The sequence below is a fragment of the Pezoporus flaviventris genome, unplaced genomic scaffold (assembly GCF_033815535.1).
Source record: "Pezoporus flaviventris isolate CSIRO_AGI_PZ_B2104156 unplaced genomic scaffold, CSIRO_AGI_Pfla_v1 ptg000001l, whole genome shotgun sequence".
NCBI lineage: Eukaryota > Metazoa > Chordata > Aves > Psittaciformes > Psittacidae > Pezoporus > Pezoporus flaviventris.
The window spans coordinates 4,293,243-4,316,236 of NW_026892549.1; the positions used below are offsets into that span (position 1 = coordinate 4,293,243).

General features: G+C 39.5%; 1 protein-coding gene across 4 annotated transcripts in view; it reads right to left on the reverse strand.

Moving 5' to 3' along the window:
* CLASP1 (cytoplasmic linker associated protein 1) overlaps positions 1-22,994 on the reverse strand; it is a 173,460-nt gene that overhangs the window by 58,401 nt on the left and 92,065 nt on the right. For 2 of the 4 annotated variants that reach the window (XM_061464982.1, XM_061464893.1), the window contains exons 19-21: positions 22,426-22,596; positions 11,542-11,649; positions 8,037-8,204 (exon numbers count right to left, since the gene is read on the reverse strand). In XM_061464982.1, coding sequence (XP_061320966.1) covers positions 8,037-8,204; positions 11,542-11,649; positions 22,426-22,596 — 447 coding nt within the window. Of the gene's footprint in view, positions 1-2,046; positions 2,155-8,036; positions 8,205-9,971; positions 9,999-11,541; positions 11,650-20,791; positions 20,816-22,425; positions 22,597-22,994 lie in introns of all 4 variants that reach the window. The other 2 variants (XM_061464729.1, XM_061464810.1) reach the window with 2 other exon arrangements.

Sequence of the window (22,994 nt, forward strand, 5' to 3'; positions counted from 1 at the left end):
TAGGTATAATTCCCTAATATAGAAGTTAAACTTTATGCACAAAAATAGACCATGCATAGTAGGATTATATTATCTTAGAATTAATGTAAGATTAACTGAGTTCTAGAAATACTATAATAGAGTAATACAGTTTTGGCTTAAATTAACAATATAAATTTCCTTCAGATGAAGTACATACTACATAATTAACAAGTTCATGAACATGAGCTTAAAGCATTTCAATGAAAAAAAAGACAATATGATAACAACCATATTGGGTTACTATTGCATTGATACTACTTCCCCCTGTTACCTTAATGACTTAATAACAATGTATTTCTAGAAATGTATTAATCTTCAGACAATTAAATATAGTGAGCCAAAATAATGTTTGTTAGAAACAGTGTAACAGACATCTGTAACTGAAATCATACAGTCAGTGTATGAGTCAGACTCAGTAAAGATGGTGGCATTCAAAATTCACTAACTGTGATTCTGATATTTTTCAGAACAAGGGCTCAAGATAGTATTTCAAGGAATGTATTTTCAATAAAATAAACAAAACAGCACAATGACATAGAACACTGATGAATTAACCCTGATTATACACGTTGGCTGGAGAAAAAAGCTTCATCCAATCTTGAAGCTAGGAAGTGAACTATAAAAACGAGATGCCATTGTGCATCTACTATCCATTTATGGTTCTGGTATCAAATCAGCTTCATTTAATCAATTAAAAAAGTTCATCTATTTCAAGATGAACTCCTCCCATTTTCCACCCAAAATTGAGATATGACAAATAATACAGATTATTTAATAGCTCAAAAGAATGAAGTTTTGAAACCAAAAGCCTCTTAATATTAACCTGAAGAATCCACTCTACACCATTTACACCAACAGGATTTTTACCAATGATTTCATATGGATGAAGGCAACCAGCCTCTGCATTTGATAGCCAAATCAAAAATGATAACATCTACATAAGTTTAAAGGATTATTTAAAGTACAATATATTAAATATAAGAAGCAAACAGAAAAAATTTGCCCATCTGTCTATATTTTTCATAATTTTTTTTCCCTAATTGGATAAAGTTGCAGAATTAAGCCCAAAAATTCTATGCTCCATTTACACAATACCTGTATTTTGTTACTATGTGTAAAACAGATCGTGTAATACCACTCTTCAGCCTTAATGAAATCTGTAAGAGCTTCTTTCACATTTTTAATACCACATGCACAGCTGTGAAATTACTACATAAATGAGGAGTGCCTGGAGATCAACTATATTTCATGTCTGAGATGACATGATGACTTGTTCATACAACAAGTAATGTATTTGGTTGAATATATGATATGGTATTTGATCAGAAACATTAACTATCCTGCTGCTTTCAGCACTGTGCAGAAAAACTTCTGCATGTGGTAAGCATAATGAGATTTTCTATTTGTACTGTACACTTAAACTGCATATCAATTATTCTCCTTTAAAACCTCAGCCTTTCCAGGATTTTAGGCTGCTTGAAAAAGTTTCCTACAAAATGGTGCGTGCAACTTTTTAACTGATGATTGACAACACTGTGAGAAACAACTACAAAAAAAAAAAGAGCTATCTCTATTGGAGGATTTAGTACAGAAATGATATACTGTTACTGTACCAGCTGTGAGAAAATCAGATCATGAATAATCAGTCACCCAACAACAGGCTACAACACTATAGACTGCTTCACTGTGACCTAGAAAACAGAGGCTGGCTCTCCTGTAGATTTCCATCAGTGTTGTCAAGTTAAGCACAGCAGCCCCACATGACCTGTTTTAATAAAACTAAAACTTACAGAAGTTCAAACTAAACTATTTTCCTGCTAACAGTGAAAAGCCAAGAACCAGAATTGAAGCATGCAGAAGAAAACAGAAGGGAAGCAGGGTTGGAAACAGCGACTGTGTCAGAAATCCAACAGAGGACAGGGAACAAGCTCATTCCACCTGGCAGTGTCTTGAAGGGGTAATCACAACAAGAGAAAAAGGAAATAAATATTGACCCTTAAAGCTCCAATGCCTACATGTACTCACCAAGTGGAGGAAAGCCCCGAGCAGGGCTTGTATCTCGACTGCTCTCACGGCTGGTATCACGACTGCACCCCTGACTCATGCTGGGTCGGGGGATACGACTGCTCCGTGCTAGCATGCAGCATGGAGAGTTTCAGAGAAGGTGAACAAGTTTAATGAGGACAGAAAGCTCAAAGTCAAGTTACATTTCTGTTAGTTACGGTAATTATCACATTAGTAATTATAATTTGCAGCAGCCCACTCAGGCTCTTTACAAACCAACTACCTTAACATGCTGAGCTGTGTTTGTGATGTGAAATTGCAGCAGCATTAAATGTCTGGTTGACAGTCTGCTTTTTTCTTAAGCAATCCAAGTTCTGTTATTCAAGTAGAGCAGGAATTCTGAATCACTACGGGGAGCTCTACTTTTACAAAACATGCAAAACAGGTGAGGCTAAAAGAAACCCTTCTGGAGTATTTTTTCTGTAATTATAAGATAAACAGACTCTGGAACAAAACAGCAAGTCAAAACTTTCAAAAGCAGTCTTTCAAGACTAATATGCTATTTTTACATAGATTTGCCTTTCATAAGGGAAGTTTTGCCATGAATAAATATCCTAAAGAAAGAAGGTGTATTGCACAGACTTGCAAAGATATTTTTCTCCAATGAAAGATACTGGGAAAAAACATTTAGAACCTGACTACCTGAAAGACAGGTTAAAAGGTGTTTGAATTTTAAGACAGCAGCAGCTTCAGATCTTTTACAAAAACTAACTTCTACTCCTCAAACATTTCTAAAACCTTGTATTTATGGTTTTATATGCACACAGATGGAGATGTGTGCACTTAAGGGTGGCTCTAAATTATATTCTTTACTCTGACAAAAACATACATCAACAAGACTCTTTGGTCTAGCAGCTGTCAAGTGTTCAATTTCCTACAGCCTAATACGGCTCCTGCCTACCAGCCGTGTCACGGGAACTCATCACGTGCACACTCTTTGGCCAAAAAACAAAGTGGTAAAAGATTAAACTGCTTTCATAATAAAAAGTAATCACACTTACTCTATCTGAAGTTTTACTTTCTAGCAAATAGGAAAAGCAGAGCTAGGCTGTCAGAAGGTTGCTTAACATCAAGGATTTGAATTTTACTATTTTCTTACATGACCATTTTAGATACTTAGATCTGGATTATTCCTCTGCAAGTTCTGTGTCTTTCTCGTATGAAAGATGTTTGCAAAAAGTTATTTAATAAGCTTCATGTCTGGTCAAGAATACTATGTTTTCTTAGGTAAAAGAATAGCACTTAATTGTCATGAGTTTACCTTGAAGAATTTAATGACTAAAGCGGGATTTCCTTCGCTGTTTTGAAAAGGCAGTAGCATATTTAAACTGTTCAGAAAAAGCCTTTAAGGAATTTTCTCATTCAGAGAGTAAAATGTAATCTACCACTTTTGATGACAATGTAGCAGAGGCACATATAAACAAGCCTGCTAATACTTTAATAGCACCCTTGTATTTATAAAAAAAAAGTGTCATTTGCATGCTTCAGAATATACATATTCTTACAGAATCATAGAATCAACTAGGTTGGAAAAGACCTTTAAGATCATCAAGCCCAACCATTACCCCAGGACTGCCAAGGCTACCACTAAACCATGTCACTGAGGGCATCACAGTTTTTGAACACCCCAGTGACAGTGATTCTACCACCTTCCTGGGAAGCAGGATCCAAATCTGTTGGTTTGTACACAGAAGCTAGATGCCTAGACTCAAGCTAATGAAGTTCCACTACAGTTCTTCCATGGGATAATATATACCGGCTCTATTATTACCCTTTCAAGTAAAACAGTACAGAACAAAATAGAAACTTTCATATTTAGGCTTTAAAATTTAAATACAGACTACTGCCAGATTCTTGGTTTGTCAAATCCCTCCCAGTTTTGCAAACCCAGCTCATATCTCAGATGAATTAATGGTTCTGATGGTTGACCTTTGATGACAGACAATACAAGATGAGCTATTGACTAAGTTGATTAGATCGCTGTGATGTCTAAAACTTTCGAGTTAGATGGTCTTATAATAAATAAGACCGACACTTATACGAACTGGATGAAACTGTGGTCCATGAGTACAATAATCCCACCTTGGAAGTACAAGCAAAAAAGCTGACAGATGAACTGCAGGTGAAAGCAACACTCTCAAGTCTTCCACACACATACTTGCTTGAAATTGAGGACTCTCTAGAAGCAAACTTCTCATTCTTGGGTCTCATGCTTGTATGTAAATAATGGCAGCCTTCACATCAGGTTTACACAAGCAGTCATTTCTCTTAAGTAAAGAAGATCTGTCAGTCTTGTCTATAATACAACCCTACTAAAACCAGCAATGGCTCTTTAGACAGGGAGAGATGCAAATGGTTAAAACAAAAATAAAATTAATGAATGCACATAGCACATTCTCCCTCCGTAACAGCTAACAGCAGCAGCATGAAGAGTGAAGAAAATGCACTTTAACTGCATGAGAGCATACCACAGATGAAGCACAATACTGACTGCACAAGCAGAGCGCCTAAACCCAAACACCAGATACTTCATGAATAATGGTCAAACTAAAGATTTACATGTTACAAACACAGAAGCAAGTAAAAAAGAATGGATTGAAAAGTACTGAATGATAAATCTATTGTAGACTCCCAGGCACCTGCATCACTTTTAGTGTTATGTTATGTTAGGAAGCTGGGGTATCAGCCACTCAGAGTATTTCCTTTAGATACTGCCACCAGTAAGGGCCAGCAGCATTGTCATTTAGACAAGCATCTCATACTGTCCCAGCCTGTGCCTGCAGTACATGCAGCAAAGGTGGAAAAGACAGACATGAGTCTCAATTTCCGAATTCCCAGCTCCCAGAAGTTGGACAGAAATCAAGTAAATGAATAGCAAAATTGGTTAAAAGGAGTAGGCAGGATGAAAGCAGTGTGCCCACAGCCAGCTCTGGACCGAGAGCCTAGAAAAGGACATGAGTGACTTGTTTTCAATAAAATCCCAGCTTTCTAGATGTGTCCTGTACATCTAAGTTTTACCAATTTCATCCAGAACATCAAAAGTAATTGGATACTGTTCACACCATTACTAAAACACACTATTAGGCTGCCTTACACCAGTGGAACCCAACAGATGGAAATCCCAGCAGCAGAACTCAATAGTGCCCCTGTTTACCAATCTACCCCTTGGAAGAAACCTGTATTTCATTAGGGTGTGATTTTTAGTGATTCTTAAGACTAAAAAAATCAGCAGACACTTCCTTTACATCAATGCAAGCATTTTAAAGACCCTGTAAAAGCTGCTAAAACAACCAAAGGAAAGCTCTGCAAGTGGGGTACACCCAGTAGAAGTAAGTCAAGAACTGCCTTCAGCTTTCCAATAAACACACACAGCATAACCACAACAGGAGGAGTGCTACTGCATGAGATTGAGAGCCAACTGTGCCTGCTTCACTCTCTGGAGAATGACAATTTCAAATCTCTCACTCCTTTCAGATTCAACTGTGCCACATAATCTGCTGAGCATCAAAAAAAAAAAACAAACAAACAAACCTTCAGGCAGATAAACTTTCAATCCATGGGAATTGGATATTACCTTTTATTACCTTTTTTGAGGTGGTACCCTTTAAGGGGTCCAAAGTAAAAAAGCTCAAGATTAAGTGGACTATATTCTTCCTTCCCCAAGAGATTATTGCTGCCAGTAAATCTCCACTGAGCAGACAGCAAAGGCAAGCTTAAAGCACCACAGAACAGGGCCCTATAGGTGACCACGCAGGACCTCAGCATACTAAACGCGCCTCACTGTGCTGCCTCTTGGAAAACAATGTACTACTTCAAGGTTTCCAGAATACAGAAGGAACACATTTCATGGATATCTGTGGTCATCATGGAAATCTAAAGAGCATCCACATGCAGAGGCTCTATTAGGTTGTTACTGCCTCAGAAGGGCCTGAAAAACTGCAGTAGATGGTTCGGGTATAAAGCCCAACTGCACACAGGGACCCACATTCTGTGTGCTTAATCTTCACACACAGCATTGGTCAAGCTGCAATTCCCAGTCACCCCTACAAAAACTACGTATCAATGGATGAGTAATGAGCAGGATCCAGGAATTACCCACTTCTAACTGCCTGATCTGTGCAATGGTTCAACACTGGCTGCACTCAAGCACATCAGACTCTGAAAAAGTCTATCGTATATTTAAGACCAAGGTGAGTGGGAGTCTCTTTAATGAAATGAACAAATGGAAAAATGAAAAATATGCCAAGGAAAGATAGGGACTGAAGCAACACAATAAGGAAGCATAAAATACTGTTAGCTACTATACTATAAATACAAATGAATAATGGTATAAAGACGACAGCTCAAAAGCTATCCTCCATCCAAGCCAATATTACCATTTTCAAGATCCAAAAGAGGCAGAATTTCTGCAACTGAGTAGTAAAGGCAACACAAGTGTCAGACTCTCCTGTTCCCGTAACTGCCCAAAAGAACATGCTGTGGCCATCAACCCCAGGGAGGGGGGTGCATGAAGACACACAGCTGATTGATCTCTCAAAGTTCTCTCTTGCTCCCAAAGAACAAGGCACTGACTGTTCACAGGGAGCACAGCAGAGCAGTGAGATACAAATCACACTTTCAAAAGAATACAAGGCTCCCATAATATACCTGAAAGCAGGCAACCCAAGAGTGAGGATTTTACACACAGCAATTTCCCTTTATATGCTCAAGACTGATCCAAATCAGACTACATAATGTGATGATCAGTTTAAGCATGTGTGATGGTACTATGCATCATTTTTTGTTTCCCCCTAAAAAAATCAATGCTCTTCTACAGTGTGATAGCAGGACAATTACCTCTAATATTTGGGAGGCACTTTACATTTTAAAGGCAATGAACAGAAAAGCACGATGTGTTAATACAGAGGCCAATAAAATAGATCAGAAATGAGAAGAACACTGAATTTGGAAAAAATAAATCACAATGAACATGCAACTATTTCAATGAATCATAACCACATACGCACTCAGGTGCTTTAAATTCATTTCAATGTACTCAGAGTATTAATAAGATACTTCTCTACTGAAAACATATTCTAAATAGAAAGGTATCTTAAATGTAAAATAGAACTTCCAAGGCAATAGTTAAAAATTTAATAGTTAAAAATTTATAGCCCCCAACAGTAGGGCTATAATTTCAATCAATTTCAACCTACTAGTGAATTCTTTGGAGTTACAAAATAATTTAGTAACAGTATTAAAGTGTTGTTTTTCTACATAAGCTTCAAACTCCATTTAAAAATGAAACCAGTATTTACTTATTCTTCAGACAGCACACTGAACACCTTTTCACCTCATTCAGATACACAAAAGTTTATATATAATGATGCTTACTTACTCACCTGACTTAAAAAGAGTCTGCTGATAAATTTGAAAATAAAAACTATTATAGAATATTTACATAACAGTCACTGAAACAAGAATATTGGGAGCAGAGCAATTAAAGCATAAGTCTAAAATGCCATCTAACAGTGGCTCCAAATATTAAGGATGACAGAAGCAAGGGATTTAAGCTGCAAAATTTCTAAAATAATCCAAGAAGGTGCTTTTTGCCCTTCATTCCAACTGACTGTAAAGACTGCTTAATTCATTTTAAGACTAAGCTGTTGATGTCAAATGAGGTATTTTTGCTGCAATGGTTATTCGTGACAACTGTTTTTACTGCCTGATCTAATAACATCGCTCATGTTGAACTTCAAACAGAAGACATCTTATGACATCTTTAGGCTTACTTTGAAACTACAGCTCAACCTGGAAAATTAAAATTACTCTCCTACAAACCACAATGACATTAACTTGCCAGCTGAAAAACTCAGAAGAATAACAGTAACACATAAACAGTTTCCTAGTCAAGAGGAAAGTTCCTCCTTCAAGAACGCCTGCCAGTACGCCACTGCAGTGGCTATTCTTACCTAGTCCTATTCTGCTGGGACTCGTCTCTCGACTGCATCCCTGGCTCCGAGGGATCTTGCTGCGCTTCTCTGAAGATGATGGCACCGGCTGGACTCTGGATGTTCCACCACTCAGGCCACCATAGGCGCTTCCTAAGAGCTTACCCGGGGAACTGGACCGGCTACCAGCTAGAAGAGAACCACAAATAAGTTAAAAAACAACAACCAAACAAAAACCATAAAAAACTCCCTCAAGATTAAATATCATGACAGCAAAATTGGAACACAATCGGCTCTAAGAATTTGATCCAAATCACTCAGAAAACTAATGTGAGTGCTCCCCATGGGCTTTCAAAGAAGACTGAGGAAAGCTCATGGACAATAAACACTAGCATCAGCAACCCTGCCTATATGAACCATGATGCCCATGTGGGTTCAAGACCAAAGCAGACACTGCAATGTATGAATACCCCAGCTGACTTTGGGCAAGCTTGCGGAGCTGCCAGAAACAGCCTTGCAACATGGAATTCACAGTCTGCTTCACCTCCTTGGGAAGCAACACAAATTAGCCCATGCGGAGAGCTGTACTGCAGCATGCTGGCTTCTAGCACAGGTAATAATTTGTTGCAGTGTAGCTCAGGCACCTTTATGCTACACTGCAGTGGTGGCATTACTTTCTTACAACAGAAGCAGAACAGCACAATAAGGGGTAAACCACATGAGCACATCACATTTGTGGAGATGCTGGCTTACTCAGGTCTGACTGGTCAAACCTAAGCTATTTAGTTATTTTTCAGCTGGAGAAAATGTTTAGCAAGTTGAGTATGAGTAGTTGGTCTGTTTTATTTTTCCTTGTCTGTTTGACCAGTCCACAGCAAGTTCACATTTCTTCTAAGCCACACTGTCTGCAAGACAATCTACTGACTAAGATTTTTATTTATGTTTTTACATTCCAGATGCAGTAAGTATTTCTATCTGAAACAGTCTTGCTGTCTAACTCAATGAGCTGAAGAATACTCTTTTTTTTTTTTTTTACCTGTGGATTTTCATTTGACAAGTTGTTAAAAAAGGAAGTAATGGCAGCTTAAAGTTAGTCATAAAGAACTGCAGGTAACAGATTCAAGAATCTCTTTTCTTCTTGATGTATATACACATTACAGAAAATTTGCTGCTGATACTATTATTCCTGATATTCAATTTGCTTGCTAAAACAGCCAGAAGAAGTGTATTTGAAAAGGTTGCAAGAACACTTTTGGGCAAAAACATTTGAACATTTACATTCTGACCCAATATTCATGTTGGGTTTTTCATAAAAAGTATCTACACATGTTAAAAAAATTTCAGTTCCAGATACTATTACACCCAGCAAGAGTTAAATATTGTTCTTCTGTCTTAATTTAAGAAGATATGCAATTCTACTGATCTCATGGACAACACCATAACATATGCATTATTTTTACTTACTTGCCCCTTCCAATTTCTTGGCCAAAGCCATTCTAGGTCAATCAAATAACATTTCAGTACTGTATGTGGTGCTGGCTTTGCTCCCATATCCCTCCCCTAGAGTGAGAATATTTGTGACAGATGCCAGTCTCACACAAAGCATCCACAACCTAAAGCCAAAACTCTTCTCAGTTACGCTGAGCAATCTCACTCAACAGGTTTGTACCAGAAGGTCAGCAGGGTTGCACTGAAGTATCTGGAAGAAAACATAGTACCTAGGGTTTCAGCTGCAGCAGTGAGCCAGCTTCAATATGCTAAATGTATGCTTGCCATGTTTGATTACTAAAAGAAAGCAAAAATCACTTGCCATACGCATTTGGATTTATAACTTTAAGAAAGTGCTTTTTAAGTCTCATTGTTAGGAGAGAGTGAGGGAAACAAGCTAAAAGCTTAGCAGTTAAAAAATGTGAAGGAAATAAAGTGAGAAAGCAAGAAAGGGAAAATGTTTCTTACCACCAGCAGGATTAGCTGATCTGGATCCTTGATTATGAGGGCAGACCAAAGGACAGGCAAAAAGTGGATTAAAAGACAGCAAGACAATACAGTGTTCAGCATGCCATTTATGCTACACACAATACAGACAGATTTATTTACAAACATGTCACTCCTAAAGCCTCTGCAGAATTCAGTGAGTTAATGTGCAGATGCAACTAAGAATTTCCCAAGGTTGATCAACTTTTCTAGCTAAATGTTAACCAACACACCCAGACCCAAGTTCTGCTCTAATTTACACACCTGCCCAGTCTGCAGAATTGCAACAGGGTTATCCACTGTGTGGGCAAGGAGAATTTGGTCCTGTGTCCGTAGCATATTTGAATTCATAAATTATTTCAAGCAATGTCTGGCTTAAGGATAGAGATCACATCTCATTCGGCTAGGCTGGAAAGAGGATTCAGCAAGCAAGACTAAGGCAGCTGGTTCAGATATGACCATCCCAAATCTTCATAAGTCATTCTGTAAGAGCAATTAAGCCCATAGTCTTTGAAACCTTTGGATACTCAACTATTCTTTAAATAGTTCTGAGACTTGTCTCATTTGGTTTGATCACTTTTCACCAAGCTAATTTCAGGAAAAAAGGTCATTTCTGGCTTTAGATCAGTTTTAGGTTCCAAACCGAAGAAATCGATTCAGATGAGTATACCAAAGCCATAATTCCTTTATGACTTCAATGTAAAGATTTCCATTTGGCCCCATCCTGAATACACTACTTCCTTCTTCAGCTCTCCCAGCCTAACACAAGGCTATAAACTGCTTTTCCATCCCTCCAGCATGACAGAGCAAAGCAATGAGAGAATGAACAGAAAAGGGCTTTTAAATAAGGGTACAAAGCAAGACAAGTCCTCAGAACAAATAGGTCTTTCTACAAACCTCATCTCCTCTTACCCACAAGCTTGAAGGTCCTCAAAACATGAGTGGCTTTCTGCCTCTCCCCAATTCCTTTTAAATCTTAAGTGACAAATTTCTTCTTAGATACACATGACAAATAGGCAGCAGCACCCTATGTATGGCTCCTAAGGGAAAACCAAGCCTCTGCCAGGAAGCCAGAGAGCACAGATGTCATGTGCATCAGAGAGCAGAACGACCTCTCCTGTATCTACTCAAAATAGGTGATGTCCTATTTCAAATTGATGCCAAATCCCATTAACTTTAGACAGCTCACATGTTACACATACAGCAATACAGTCACATAAGCAGGAGAAGCTCGGCAGGGCAAGAACCCAGGACAGCAGTCAGACACAGAGGGTGTCTCAGTGGGACCCAGCGCAAGTTTAATCCTACGCATCACAGCAACATGAAATTCTGGTGGTAAAACACATGGGAAAAAAAAAAAAAGGCAGCAACTAAGCACTATTTGGGGCCCTATTTGTCAGCAAGAGCACAAACTGAGTAGGGATTCATTTTGTCACATGTTCAAATGTCATTAGCAGAACTGAGCCCCATCAACAGCTGATGCTACTATAATTCAATATAAATATATTAATAATTATTTGTTCTGCTCCCCCAGAAATAAAACACTCCTTACGCTGGGACTGGGAAACTACTTTAGCCCGGCTGCGGCCTCGGGTATCAGCAGGCATTGAGGTGACGCTTGTGGCACTGCCAGAGCTCTGTCTCCTTGTACGAATCCGACCTGGAGGAATGCAAAGACAAAGTGTTAATAGGTTTCATCCAAAGGCAGCAGCTGTGTCTAATGTGTTGCCCTATGCTTGCAGGGTTGCTACACACACAATTAACAAGAGTACAAAAGAATTTTACAGGGAGAGGCGACATCTTTTATTAGACTGGCTGAGACACAAGGGAGGGCGTGGAAAGAGTTATGGTCCATGACTCCAAAGACTTCTTTGCTTTCTGTAATGCTATCAGCCAGTTTAATTAAAAAACATTACCTCTCTATACCCTTTGCATCTGTTCTATAGTAGCTTCTTTACAAAGGATCAGCAACAAAAATTTCAGCCTCCTAAATGCTGCTTCCTATATCAAATTATTACTTTCTTGCAAGGTGATCACTCTTGCAGAGAGAGGTGTGACAGATGCCCCCACAAATTCCATTGCTGGCATTTCCAATTAGCAGTTTGATGCTCTATATCCTGCTCTACATGCACAGGCTGACATGTGCTCCCGTGAGAGTCTGTCAGTGCAGCCTGACTACGCTTTTATTTCAGGCTCACTGAATTCTCCCTGCTGTTTACAGATCCCTCGTATTTATCCAGAGATCAGTGTAACTTTACGTGTAACAGAGAGTCCCATTTAACACAATCAACATTGTGGAAAAATGATTCTGTGTGTCTCCTCTTTATTTAAGCAGAGAACGGATATAAAGCCTCAAAGTGTTCTTGGTCCTTTTTCTGTCCTTTCCTCATAAAAAAAGCCACAGAAATTTGAGCTAGAAAAGCTTACAGGGCCATCAGTTCATCCCCTTCCTGGGGCAGGGCTGTTTCCTACAAAATGTTCTTTCCAGTGCTAAGCTTCTATTATCTGTCTCTAGTTAATGGGAAAGAAATGATAATTAAGAGCAACACAAAGAAAGCCTCCAGTACTTTTCAACAACTTAGTTCTCAGCCAAATCTGAAGCTGTTTCTCAGGACTCATGCCAGTGCTATCCTGCATTCAGAGAATGACTTCAAGTTTCAGGCACAATAATAAAAGGAAAAAAACCACAACAGGTAAGAGAAGAGTCTAGACAACTGCGCCCACTGGTTACAGATATTCATCTCCTGCCCTCTGTCTCTACCATAAGCATACAGAGAAATACGAAGATATGTACTCCCCCCAACCCCCCAAAAAATAATTATGTCACATAAGGTACACATGCAGGACAAGACAATGGCAAGCAGCCCAGGCTGAACAGATTAAGAGCTCTGTTATTCTCCGAGCTCTCAAAATATTCATAACATGGTCTGCAAGTTTTTGATAAGACACAAAGTGACAAAGAGATGTTTAACTTTGAGAAGAAAGCTTAAACTTGTTTGCAGGGAAAAAAGCCTAGCAGACTTCAAACCTCTCTATCAGCATCTGATTTTAAAGTAACTCAGTATGTAAGATGCAGATATCTACATTCAAACAATGTTTGGAAACAAGGTATGGCAGAAATCATTAATGTAAAACTGGGAAAGCACAGACAAACCATTTTTTAATGGCTGGCTCAACTAAACAAGCTCTGAGCATGTCCACACAGGAATAACAGTCATGAAACTGGCTGCTAAGATGGTCTTACCACCAGTAACGCTGTAGATCTCCTCTGCTCTGTGACATTACTTGCCTCTTACAGTCTGCCTGACAGATAACCAGACATAACTCTAGGGCTCTCTGCTGGCTCATTCCCTTCCCTCTCAGGTTTGGCACATGTACAGCTATACACAGACGACTGGAGGCACTGGGCGTCTTGCCGCAAGTCTTATACCGCAAGCCCTACCATAGGGTTCAAAGCAGGCATACATAGGGAAGGAGGCAGAAGGACCTCACGCTCTTGTCAGAAGCCTCGAGGCTTCCTTTTGTTTCCCACACCAAGAGGGTATCTCTGGTGGCAGGAGTACAAAACAGTAAGTTAGGAAGTTAAACCTGACGAGTCTTAGGAACCAGTAATGGAATTAACTTACATCCCTCCAGAATGTCAACAGGAGGCCTTGGCATTGCAGAAAGTCCCAGGGGTAAATCAAGCTGAAATTTAACATTACACACAGTAACTGACAATATTAGAAGACATGAGTACGGGCCAAGAATGGGTGAGAAGGGACTCATAATGTCTCCTCCTCCTCTGCACAGGCCACAAGATCATCAAAACTTTCTCGTTTTTCTGCATCTACAAAAGGAACAATATGCAGTAAGTGACTCTTTCACCCTAGAAAATACAAAGCCCAAAGAAATATAAACAGAAGCCAAGATTAACTTCTAATATCAAATCAGGGGACTTTAAGAAAGAACACTGAACTAAATGGTCAAACTTAATTAACATGTGAATATCAGCAGGATTAGAAACAGAGAGCTCAGCCTTATTTCAAAACCCCTGAGAGTTAGCGGACAGACCCCTACCAACTTCAGCAGCTTCCGAATAAATGAATACCCAGGAACAAAATTCTGCTTTCTTTTGGACAGGTAGATTTACACACTGATTTGGGCCTAATAGGTGTTAAGAGAGAACAGTACAAGACAAAAAGTTGCTCTTGCACAGGACAAACAGAGTCCCAACACTGATACTGGTTTTCTCATCCTTTGAAAAAGGCTGACAAGGGTTTGAACTCACGCTGCACTGGACATGCATCATACAAGTAACAGTAACAGCAGAAACCAGAAATTCATGATGCAAGAATGACATAATTGAACAAATCCTACAATTGCACAGGAACAGCTCACCCCAAGAGTACTTTATTTTTTAGTCTATGGGATAAAGTACAAATTCAAGGTCAAAGTTTTAACACAGTTACAAGCAAAAAAGTACCATCAGTTGTATGTATTCGTTGAAGCATGAATTGTTAATGCATTTTCCAAAGTTTTATTTTCTGAACTTTATAAGCTATTTATTTCTTCATACAGGTAATTAATCTTACTTGCAGCAGACAAATAATTCAAAGTAAGTCACTTGAACCTACTCTTCAAGCAAAAAAAAAGTTAAGATGCCGAGCTTTCCCCATCCAAATAGGAGTTTCTAGCTGTAAAACAAAAAAATATCCAGCTGGAATTCAAAATTGCTTTAGGCAAATCTGTATAATATAGAAAATCTTTAGAGCAATCTAGGGTGTTACTAGTGGTGAGGCACTGAAATGGGCTGCCCAAGGAAGCTGTGAATGCTCCATCCCTGGCAGTGTTCAAGGCCAGGTTGGACAGAGTCTTAGGTGGCATGGTTTAGGGTGAGGTGTCCCTGCCTATATAAGGGGGGTTGGAACTAGATGATCTTAAGGTCCCTTCCAACCCTAACTATTCTATGATTCTATGATTCTACACGTAAACTTAGCTTCACATACACAACTTTTAGATTAGTCTTATGATATCCAAAACCTATTTGCTTTATCATAATGCAAGACGAATCAGGATTTGTCTGGCTTGAAAAATATCAGTATTTTAATATATATTATGCCAAGTACAGCATGTATATATAGAAGTTCATCTATATAATAAAGTGTCTCTAGTACATTCCCTGAAGAATTTCACCTGCAAACAAGACTGCATTCACATCCAAGAGTTATTTGCACATAGGATTACTTGTGTGTCTTTACCATTTTACCTCAGACAGAAAAACTAGTTGCAATCAGGATTGGAAATAACATACCAAATAAATTACTGAGAGTTTCTGTTGTTGTTAAAATCAAGCAAACATCAAAACTTCTTTGCTTTCAAGTGGGTTTGTTTCCATATCTAGCTCAAACTGCACATGTAACAATTCATATTTCATAACCATTATTTTTCTGCTGCTTTTAAAAGGATTACTGTATCCTGACAACAGCAGCAAAAGAACAGACAAAGACCGTCCCAACTGTCCCCAAAAAACACAAAAGTATTCCCATAAAAAAAGCCACTGATCTAAATTCAACATGTGACACATCAATGTTGGTACATGGAATATCTTGAAAGGCTCCATGCTTCGTGTTAAGAAACCATTTGTGGAGGATGGGTTTAGGAGGTTTTGGTTTTATTTTTTAAAGTTACTTTAATTTACATTTTCACAACAATCAATGGATCAGAGTCAACCCTGAAATGTCTAACATCTGCCTAAGCCTAGGAAGGTTGTTTTGGTCGTCTTTTTTAGAAAAAAAGGAAAAAGTGAAGGAAGAGTCGTATGTTAATGTTTCCATGTTACAAGAGGCTTCATCTGGCAGCACTGTTCTGAGCAACCCTGGGTGGGTACTGCAGTGTCTTCATCCCCAGTGCCCAGAACAGACATTGGCTTTATGAGACACAGCCTGTATATCACACTGAAGAAAATTGTTTTCATATAGTGTAAAAATTGTATATAACAGCTCCACAACTCAGTATAACTCATTCCATGTGGTAAATAGTGATATATATAACCATACAAGTTATATATATAACCACTAGGACAGTAATGGTCTCACTATGGACCAGGTTAATGCATTTAGGTTACTCAGCACTGGATTATTTCCCCCACTTAGAGAAAAACATTGTTAAGAGTCTCTAGGACCCCCCCCCAGCTGTGTCACTGCTAAATGACACATGGGCATCTGACACACACACACACACATCAATGAAAAACATGCTTTAAGAATAAATAGAAACTATTCCACTACTGGAATAGTTTCTATGCTTATTTAGCATGTGTCCAACATCATACTAGCATAACACCTGACTCTGCACCATAATTTCCTCTGAGAAGCAGTCAACCCTTACTGGAAACCATCAGGGTATGCTGTTTCTGGGTTTTGCATGAAAACTCCCTCCAAAGCAGAGGGATGAGGGAACAGTGCCACCACCTTGCCTTACACCAACATGCACAGGCAAATCAAGTCAGTACTTGCAAAAGGATGGACCAAGAGAACAAAGAAGCCCTCTACTTGAGCGTTTCCATTTAAGGTACAACATTCAGTCATACCTTTGAATCCAGCCTTGCCCCTTGAGGGCAAGGGAGAGCTTTAAGGCAGAAAAGAAAACAGGAATTTCTTACAATCTGTGTTACTCCCAAGCCTTTGGTAAGGTGCTCAAGATGCCCAACTGAGCAGATCATCTTTTTGAGCTGAAGTTATCTGAAAACTATAATAAACCAGATTTTATTTCCTTTCTGATGACTAATAAAAACTATCAAAAAAAATTGTGCCACTGACTCTGAAAACTGCTGATTTTGGTTTAAACTTGCCAGTTTCACGACAGACCAGCATTTCCCTCTTGGGAAAGGCTTGTCTTTATACCCACTTTGAGAAAAGGTAACCAGATAACAGAAAGGCTCTGGACCATTATTCTGTAATGAAAGTCAGCATTATGCACCTTTCAAAAATATTCCTTGAAAAGCCATTTCATGATAAAACAAGCAGAAGCTTTTCTAAGGTTTCCTTTTAATCAGGCATAAAAAACATAGCACAGCTGCTACCTGCATAGTACTAGCTGTGAAGTCCTGACTAGACTATGAAGATTTGGAACTTACAAGCTTTCTACCTGCAAAGCTCTTAATGAAGTTCAAGGGATTCCCATACATCTGGACAATCAAGACATAATGATGCATTATATGAAGATACAGCCTCACAGCAGAGAGACAGCAGAAGACCCACACAGATTTAAGAGATATACAGATTCACAGAAGGAAACTCATTTCAACAGCATTATGTCAATTGGGATGACGCTGCTTAAAAATCAAAGGACTGATACTCAGCTCTTGAATTCTGGCCACTGGCATAACCCACTCTACTTTGCTCCTGGTTGTAGAAGCCTGGCTCAAAAACAAAACACTGAGGAGAACTGAGGGCAAAGCAGATGGGAACTGCCAAGTTCACACAATGCTGGCTCCCGGATGAGGGGAAGGTGCAGAACTTTTACACTGTAGCTACAAAAAGCCATGATGGGAACCAGACTGCAGATTTAACATCAGGCTGAACCAGACAAAAACCCACAGGGATTTGCTCTCAAATGACTTACTGGTGACCTGAAAAAAAATAAAAATACAGGGACACAAATGTGGATGGAATTTCTGGTTTTCTGGTTTATGTTCCAACAGTGTCTCTTGCTCACACAGGTATTTCCAGAGCAAGGGGATGTTTTTTCTCTTCCCCTGCCCTCTTATTTTTTACATTTATATCAAGAAAGAAGTTTTCCCTTCCTTGTAGTTACTGACAAACTCTGCAAGATGAGAGACTTGGCAGAAGACCTTTCTCAGCTCTCATCTGTAGGACACACTGAATCTTGAACAAAAGCTGTTTTTCCCACAACTGTCTCAAAGGAAAACAAAGATGAAGAGTTTCATCCAGTGATTAAACTCATCCTTCACATGCTCTAGCTGTGGTGTGCCATGTTGTTGTAACTCTCCCTGATCTTCAGTCTTCCAAAAAATAGAAAATCCTACAGGAAAAAGAAGAGATGAGATCTGGTACTTCACACTAAGGGGATGGAGAATTCCATTTCTGAAAGTTCGTCTCACAATCTTTGCCTTCAAGTGACTTGTGTTTCAGTTCACAGAATAGTTGAGGCTGGAAGGGACCACTGCAGGTCATCTAGTCCAACCTCCCTGTTCAAACAGGGTCTCCTTGAGCACATTATTCCGGATTGTGTCCAAATGGCTCCTGAATATCTCCAGAGCAGGAGACTCCACAACTTCTGTGGACAATCTATTCCAATTCTCAGTCACCCTCACAGTAAAGTTCTTCCTCATGTTCAGGCAGAACTTCCTGTGCTTTAGTTTATGCCTGTTTCCTCCTACCCTATCACCTGGCACCACCAAGAGGAGCCTGGTCCCATCCTCTTGACACCTACCTTTCAGATACTTACATACATTGATCAGATTCCCCCTGAGCCTTCTCTTTGCCAAACAGGCCCAGCTCCCTCAGCATTTGCTCCTAAGAGAGATGCACCAGATCCCGAACCATTCTAGTAGCCCTTCCCTGACTTGTTTTATGAGCTCCATGTCTCCATTGTACTGGGGAGCCTGGAACTGGACACAGTATTCCAGGTGAGGCCTCACCAAGGCTGAGTAGAGACTCCTTGACTTGCTGGCCACACTCTTCCTAATGCAGCCCATTGGCCTTCTTGGCCACGGAGGCACACTGCTAGCTCATGGACAACTTGCTGTCCACCAGACACCCAGGTCCCTCTTTGCAGAGCTACCTTCCAGCAGATCTGCCCTCAGCCTGTACTGATGCAAGGGGTGACTCCTCTACAGGTGCAGAACCCTGCACTTGTCTGTTGAATTTCAACAGGTTCCTCTCTGCCCATCTCTCCAGCCTGTCTAGATCCTTGTGAATGACAGGGCAGCACTCTGGGGTACCATCTGCTCCTCCCAGTTTTGTAGCGTCAGCAAACTTGCTGAGGGTACTCTCTATCCCTTAATCCAAGAATAAGTTAAACAAAACCCATGGCAGGGGGTTTGGAACTTAAGGTCCTGTCCAACCCAAACTATTCTATGATTTTAATACTGGACCCAGTACTGACCCTCAGGGGACACCACTAGCTACAGTCTCCCACTAGACTCTGTGCCACTGATCATAACCCTAAGACCTGGGCTGCCATCTACTAAGACTCGTCTTGCCATCTACTCATCCAGCCTGCACTTCCTGAGCTTGCCTATGAAGACTTTATGAGAAACAGACAATGTCAAAAGCCTTTATGAAGTCCAAGTAGATTTTACAGATTTTTACCAAATCTAATCTGCTTCCAATGTAGCTGAACTGAAAAAAACAAACCCCCAAATCAAATAAAAATTCTCACCTTTCTGCATTATGACAATGAAGCATTTACTAAAAATAAATGTATCCCAGAGGACAACTGTTTTAAGAAGCCTCCACAGATATTATTATCCTAGGAGAGGATTGAGATGCATAAGGTATTTCATAAATTAACATTAAACGTCAATTAAATTTCAACAGATTAACATTTCAAAGTTAGGTCAAAAATAGAAAGGTTTGAGAACTGGGAAGAAAGGAAGAAAATAAAGAAGGGTCAGCAATGAATAAAAAAAAGCTCAGTATTGCAACAATTTGGAACTTTCATCTAATAAACTACTGATTTAGAAATACAGGTGTTTAGGCCAAGTTCATATTCCTTATCACTGACATCACAAAACACAAACACTTGTCCATGATGCAAAGCCAGTGCATCTCTCAACACTATATATCAGTTCCAAAAATGGTAGAGACCTTACCCTCTAGATAATAAATCAACGCCTCAATAATAGTAATGAAAAAACACATATCACAAAAGCACACAGTGGCCCTTCTCAGATCACCACACCCAAATACAAGCAGCCATCAAGGATACGAGCACAGTCCCACAAGACAGTAATAGATCCCTTGAAAAGAGACTTGCATCAGGAAAAAATGGGTTTGGAAGTATGGGGGGGTTCATTCTATCTAGGAGACAGTCTTGTTTTCAACTCCTGTCTACCTCAGAAAAACTGATTTCCCAGTGATCTTTTTCACTTGAGAAATAAGAAATAAAGAACAAGCTTTGACAATGAGCCAGAAAAACAGACTGGGAGCCCACGCAAACTAGCAGGCTCGGCGTTCTTGGGAAAAAAAAAAAAAAAAGCCTTTCCTCTAACTGTCTTAGATGTAAGCCATCTCACTCAGCTGACAACAAAAAGAGCTCAGGTTTAAAGAGGTTGACTAAATATTCCCTCCTTAGAGATCATTGTTTACTGTCCTCATTTTTCTGCCATGTGATCATGTCATTCAATTTTCTCACTGCCCAGTCTCTTCCCGAAAGCATTTGGCAGTTGTGACCTGAGCTTTTAATGGAAAAACACAGCAACCCTTTACACATCACGGAGCAAGAAAACACAAGCCCCGGGTTGGGTTGGTTGTTTTTTTGTGTGTTTTGTTTTCTTTTTTAATCTGTGCACAGGTCACCTTCAACCAAAAGCAGTCCTTTAAATACAAAAACCCACATACAACTTTGTTATCAAAAGCCAAGTCACAAAAGCAGACCGGTGCCTGTTACCAGGGAGGAGCTCAAAGAGAAAGTGAAGAATACCCCATGGCATCAAAATGAGCAGGACAACCATGCAACACTTCATGCAGGTCACCAGTGAACATGGATGAGAACCAGATAACACTTTGAGAACAGAGACCAGGTAGGGTGGTACAACTTTGGACACACCTCAGTTACACAGAGAGACTGCTTACCCTCAGTTTTAGTGGTAGTACCATCTTTAGGCAAATTAAAAAAAAAAAAAACAAGGAAAGGGTTAATAAGGAAAATTAGTAACATCAACAGAAGTGGGCACTATGTATTAGCTACAGAAATATGAAAAAAAAATATAACACAAAGAAATGAAAGAAGTTTGAGCAGCTTGATGTTTCTGAAGAAGATGCTTCCAGGTTTTCCCTCCTGCAGTAATCAAGTCTTTGCCAAACTTCATTTTCGTTGTTTGCCTCTCCACTTCCCTCATGGGCACACACAAGTGAAAAGCTTCCCTACTAGCTCAAAGAGAAAGCAGGCTCCTCAGAAGTACCACATTTGCTTCAGTTAAAAATAATGCTGCTTTTCTCCTACAGTCTCTTTTAAGACCAAGACTAATGCTGTATTCAGTCCCCGGCTTCAAGGACCAAGCCAACATTAGTATATACTTCCCACCCTTTTCCATTCTTCTTCATAACATAAGATTGTTCAAAAGCAGTTTTGCCACTGAAGCCAGTACACAGCACTGACTGAAAAAGTTGCATCTGTAAGCTCAAAAGCATGCTATTATTGATCAACTTCATGTTCTGTATTACATTTTTACTGCAATGTATCTAAATCTTGAACCAAGAATGAATAATTTAAGTCGGAATAAGAATTCAACTGCTGAACCAAATGCAACCAACATATTTAAGCCAAGGTAAAACATTTTAGATATGAAAGAAACCTGTCCACAAAAGGAATCTATAGAAACCACCCCTATGTAATTCATCAAGCGTATTTTATCAGACTAAAGATCAAATGCCCTACATTAAGGAGAAGACACTTCTCAACTCAGTGAAGACAATCTACACAGCTTAAATCAAGATCACCGATTTCTGATTTTTCCCCTCTTGTAAAAGTAAATCAATGAAAACAGCTCTGTTGAGCTGATCATAACCAAGTTGAAGCTCTGCAAGTCTGGTGTCAATCACCGCCTTGCATTTCCTCCTCCATGATTCCTTCAATGGCATCTCAAAGAGTGAAAGATCAAACACAAACTTTGTTGTAAGAAACCCTGAGGCACCTGAAAGTGATATGCAATGCTCTGAGAGAATAATGCGACATGTGGCTATAGGCCAGAAAGAGTCAGCATAAGAAACAGATACCCTGCATGATGAAATTAGAAGGCAGATGACTTCTTTGTTTTTACATCTCTCTTTTGTAAAATAGAAAGCAGTCAAACTCAACTAAGATGTACTATTCAAAAGATAAAACAGTTAATAGAAAACCAGTTTCAGGAAAGGAGGGAAGGAAGATAAGAAAAAGAGACAGAGGGACATGTCAAAAGGAACTGAGCAGTCCTCAACGTCTCAGAATCATAGTAAGATCTGCTTTTCCCCAGAAGAAATGAGGAGGAAGGAAGGATGAGACACAGACTATTATACAATTCAAAACCTAAGAAGTTGCTTCAAGTCAGTTCTGTTGCAAATTTTTTCCTTATTCCCAAAGGGCAAGAGATCACACACTGATCCTAGAGAGCTGGTAACTATCTCAGGGATACATTCTTCTAGTTAAGAGTTCAATATTCAAATAAAACTATGAGGCACTTTCTACTAGCAAAGAAAGCTAACTGCAAGAGTAGAACACGTAGATTTACCTAGTGATGCGTATGAGCCTGGGGGCAAGGCTGCAGCAGAACTGAAGGGGGTGGATGATCCAGAAGACGTCACTTTTGACTTGGCACTAGCTGCTGCATTCACATCGACGTCACTGCGGGATCGCTGCAGAGATCCTGGTGTTGACACAGATTTTGTACTTACTGTAGATGCTGCAGATGGGAGTGGGAGATCCAGAATAAAGAAGATTAATTTTTTTTATCTGTGTGCTTCAAAGAGCCTGGCAAGCAGTTTAATGTACCATTTTTAATGTTCCCTGCTGGTACTGAAATACCTAAGAATGCTTTATCAGGGCAATGTAGGCTTCCCCACACTGCCTGCAAAGATATTTCAATGCTAACCTGATGCTACCTCTAAGAACTTTATCAGCCACTAGCCTAAATGCTGAGACCAAAAAGGCTGCCAGGCCAGTAATAAAGAAATTTCTAACAGAACCTAGATGTGAAAGTTCAGTGACAGTACCCATCACCAGCTTGGGAGTTGCTGGCCAAAACAGACCTGCAAGTCCTTCAGTCCAGGTCCTACTAATTTCCTTTCCAACACCTCATCT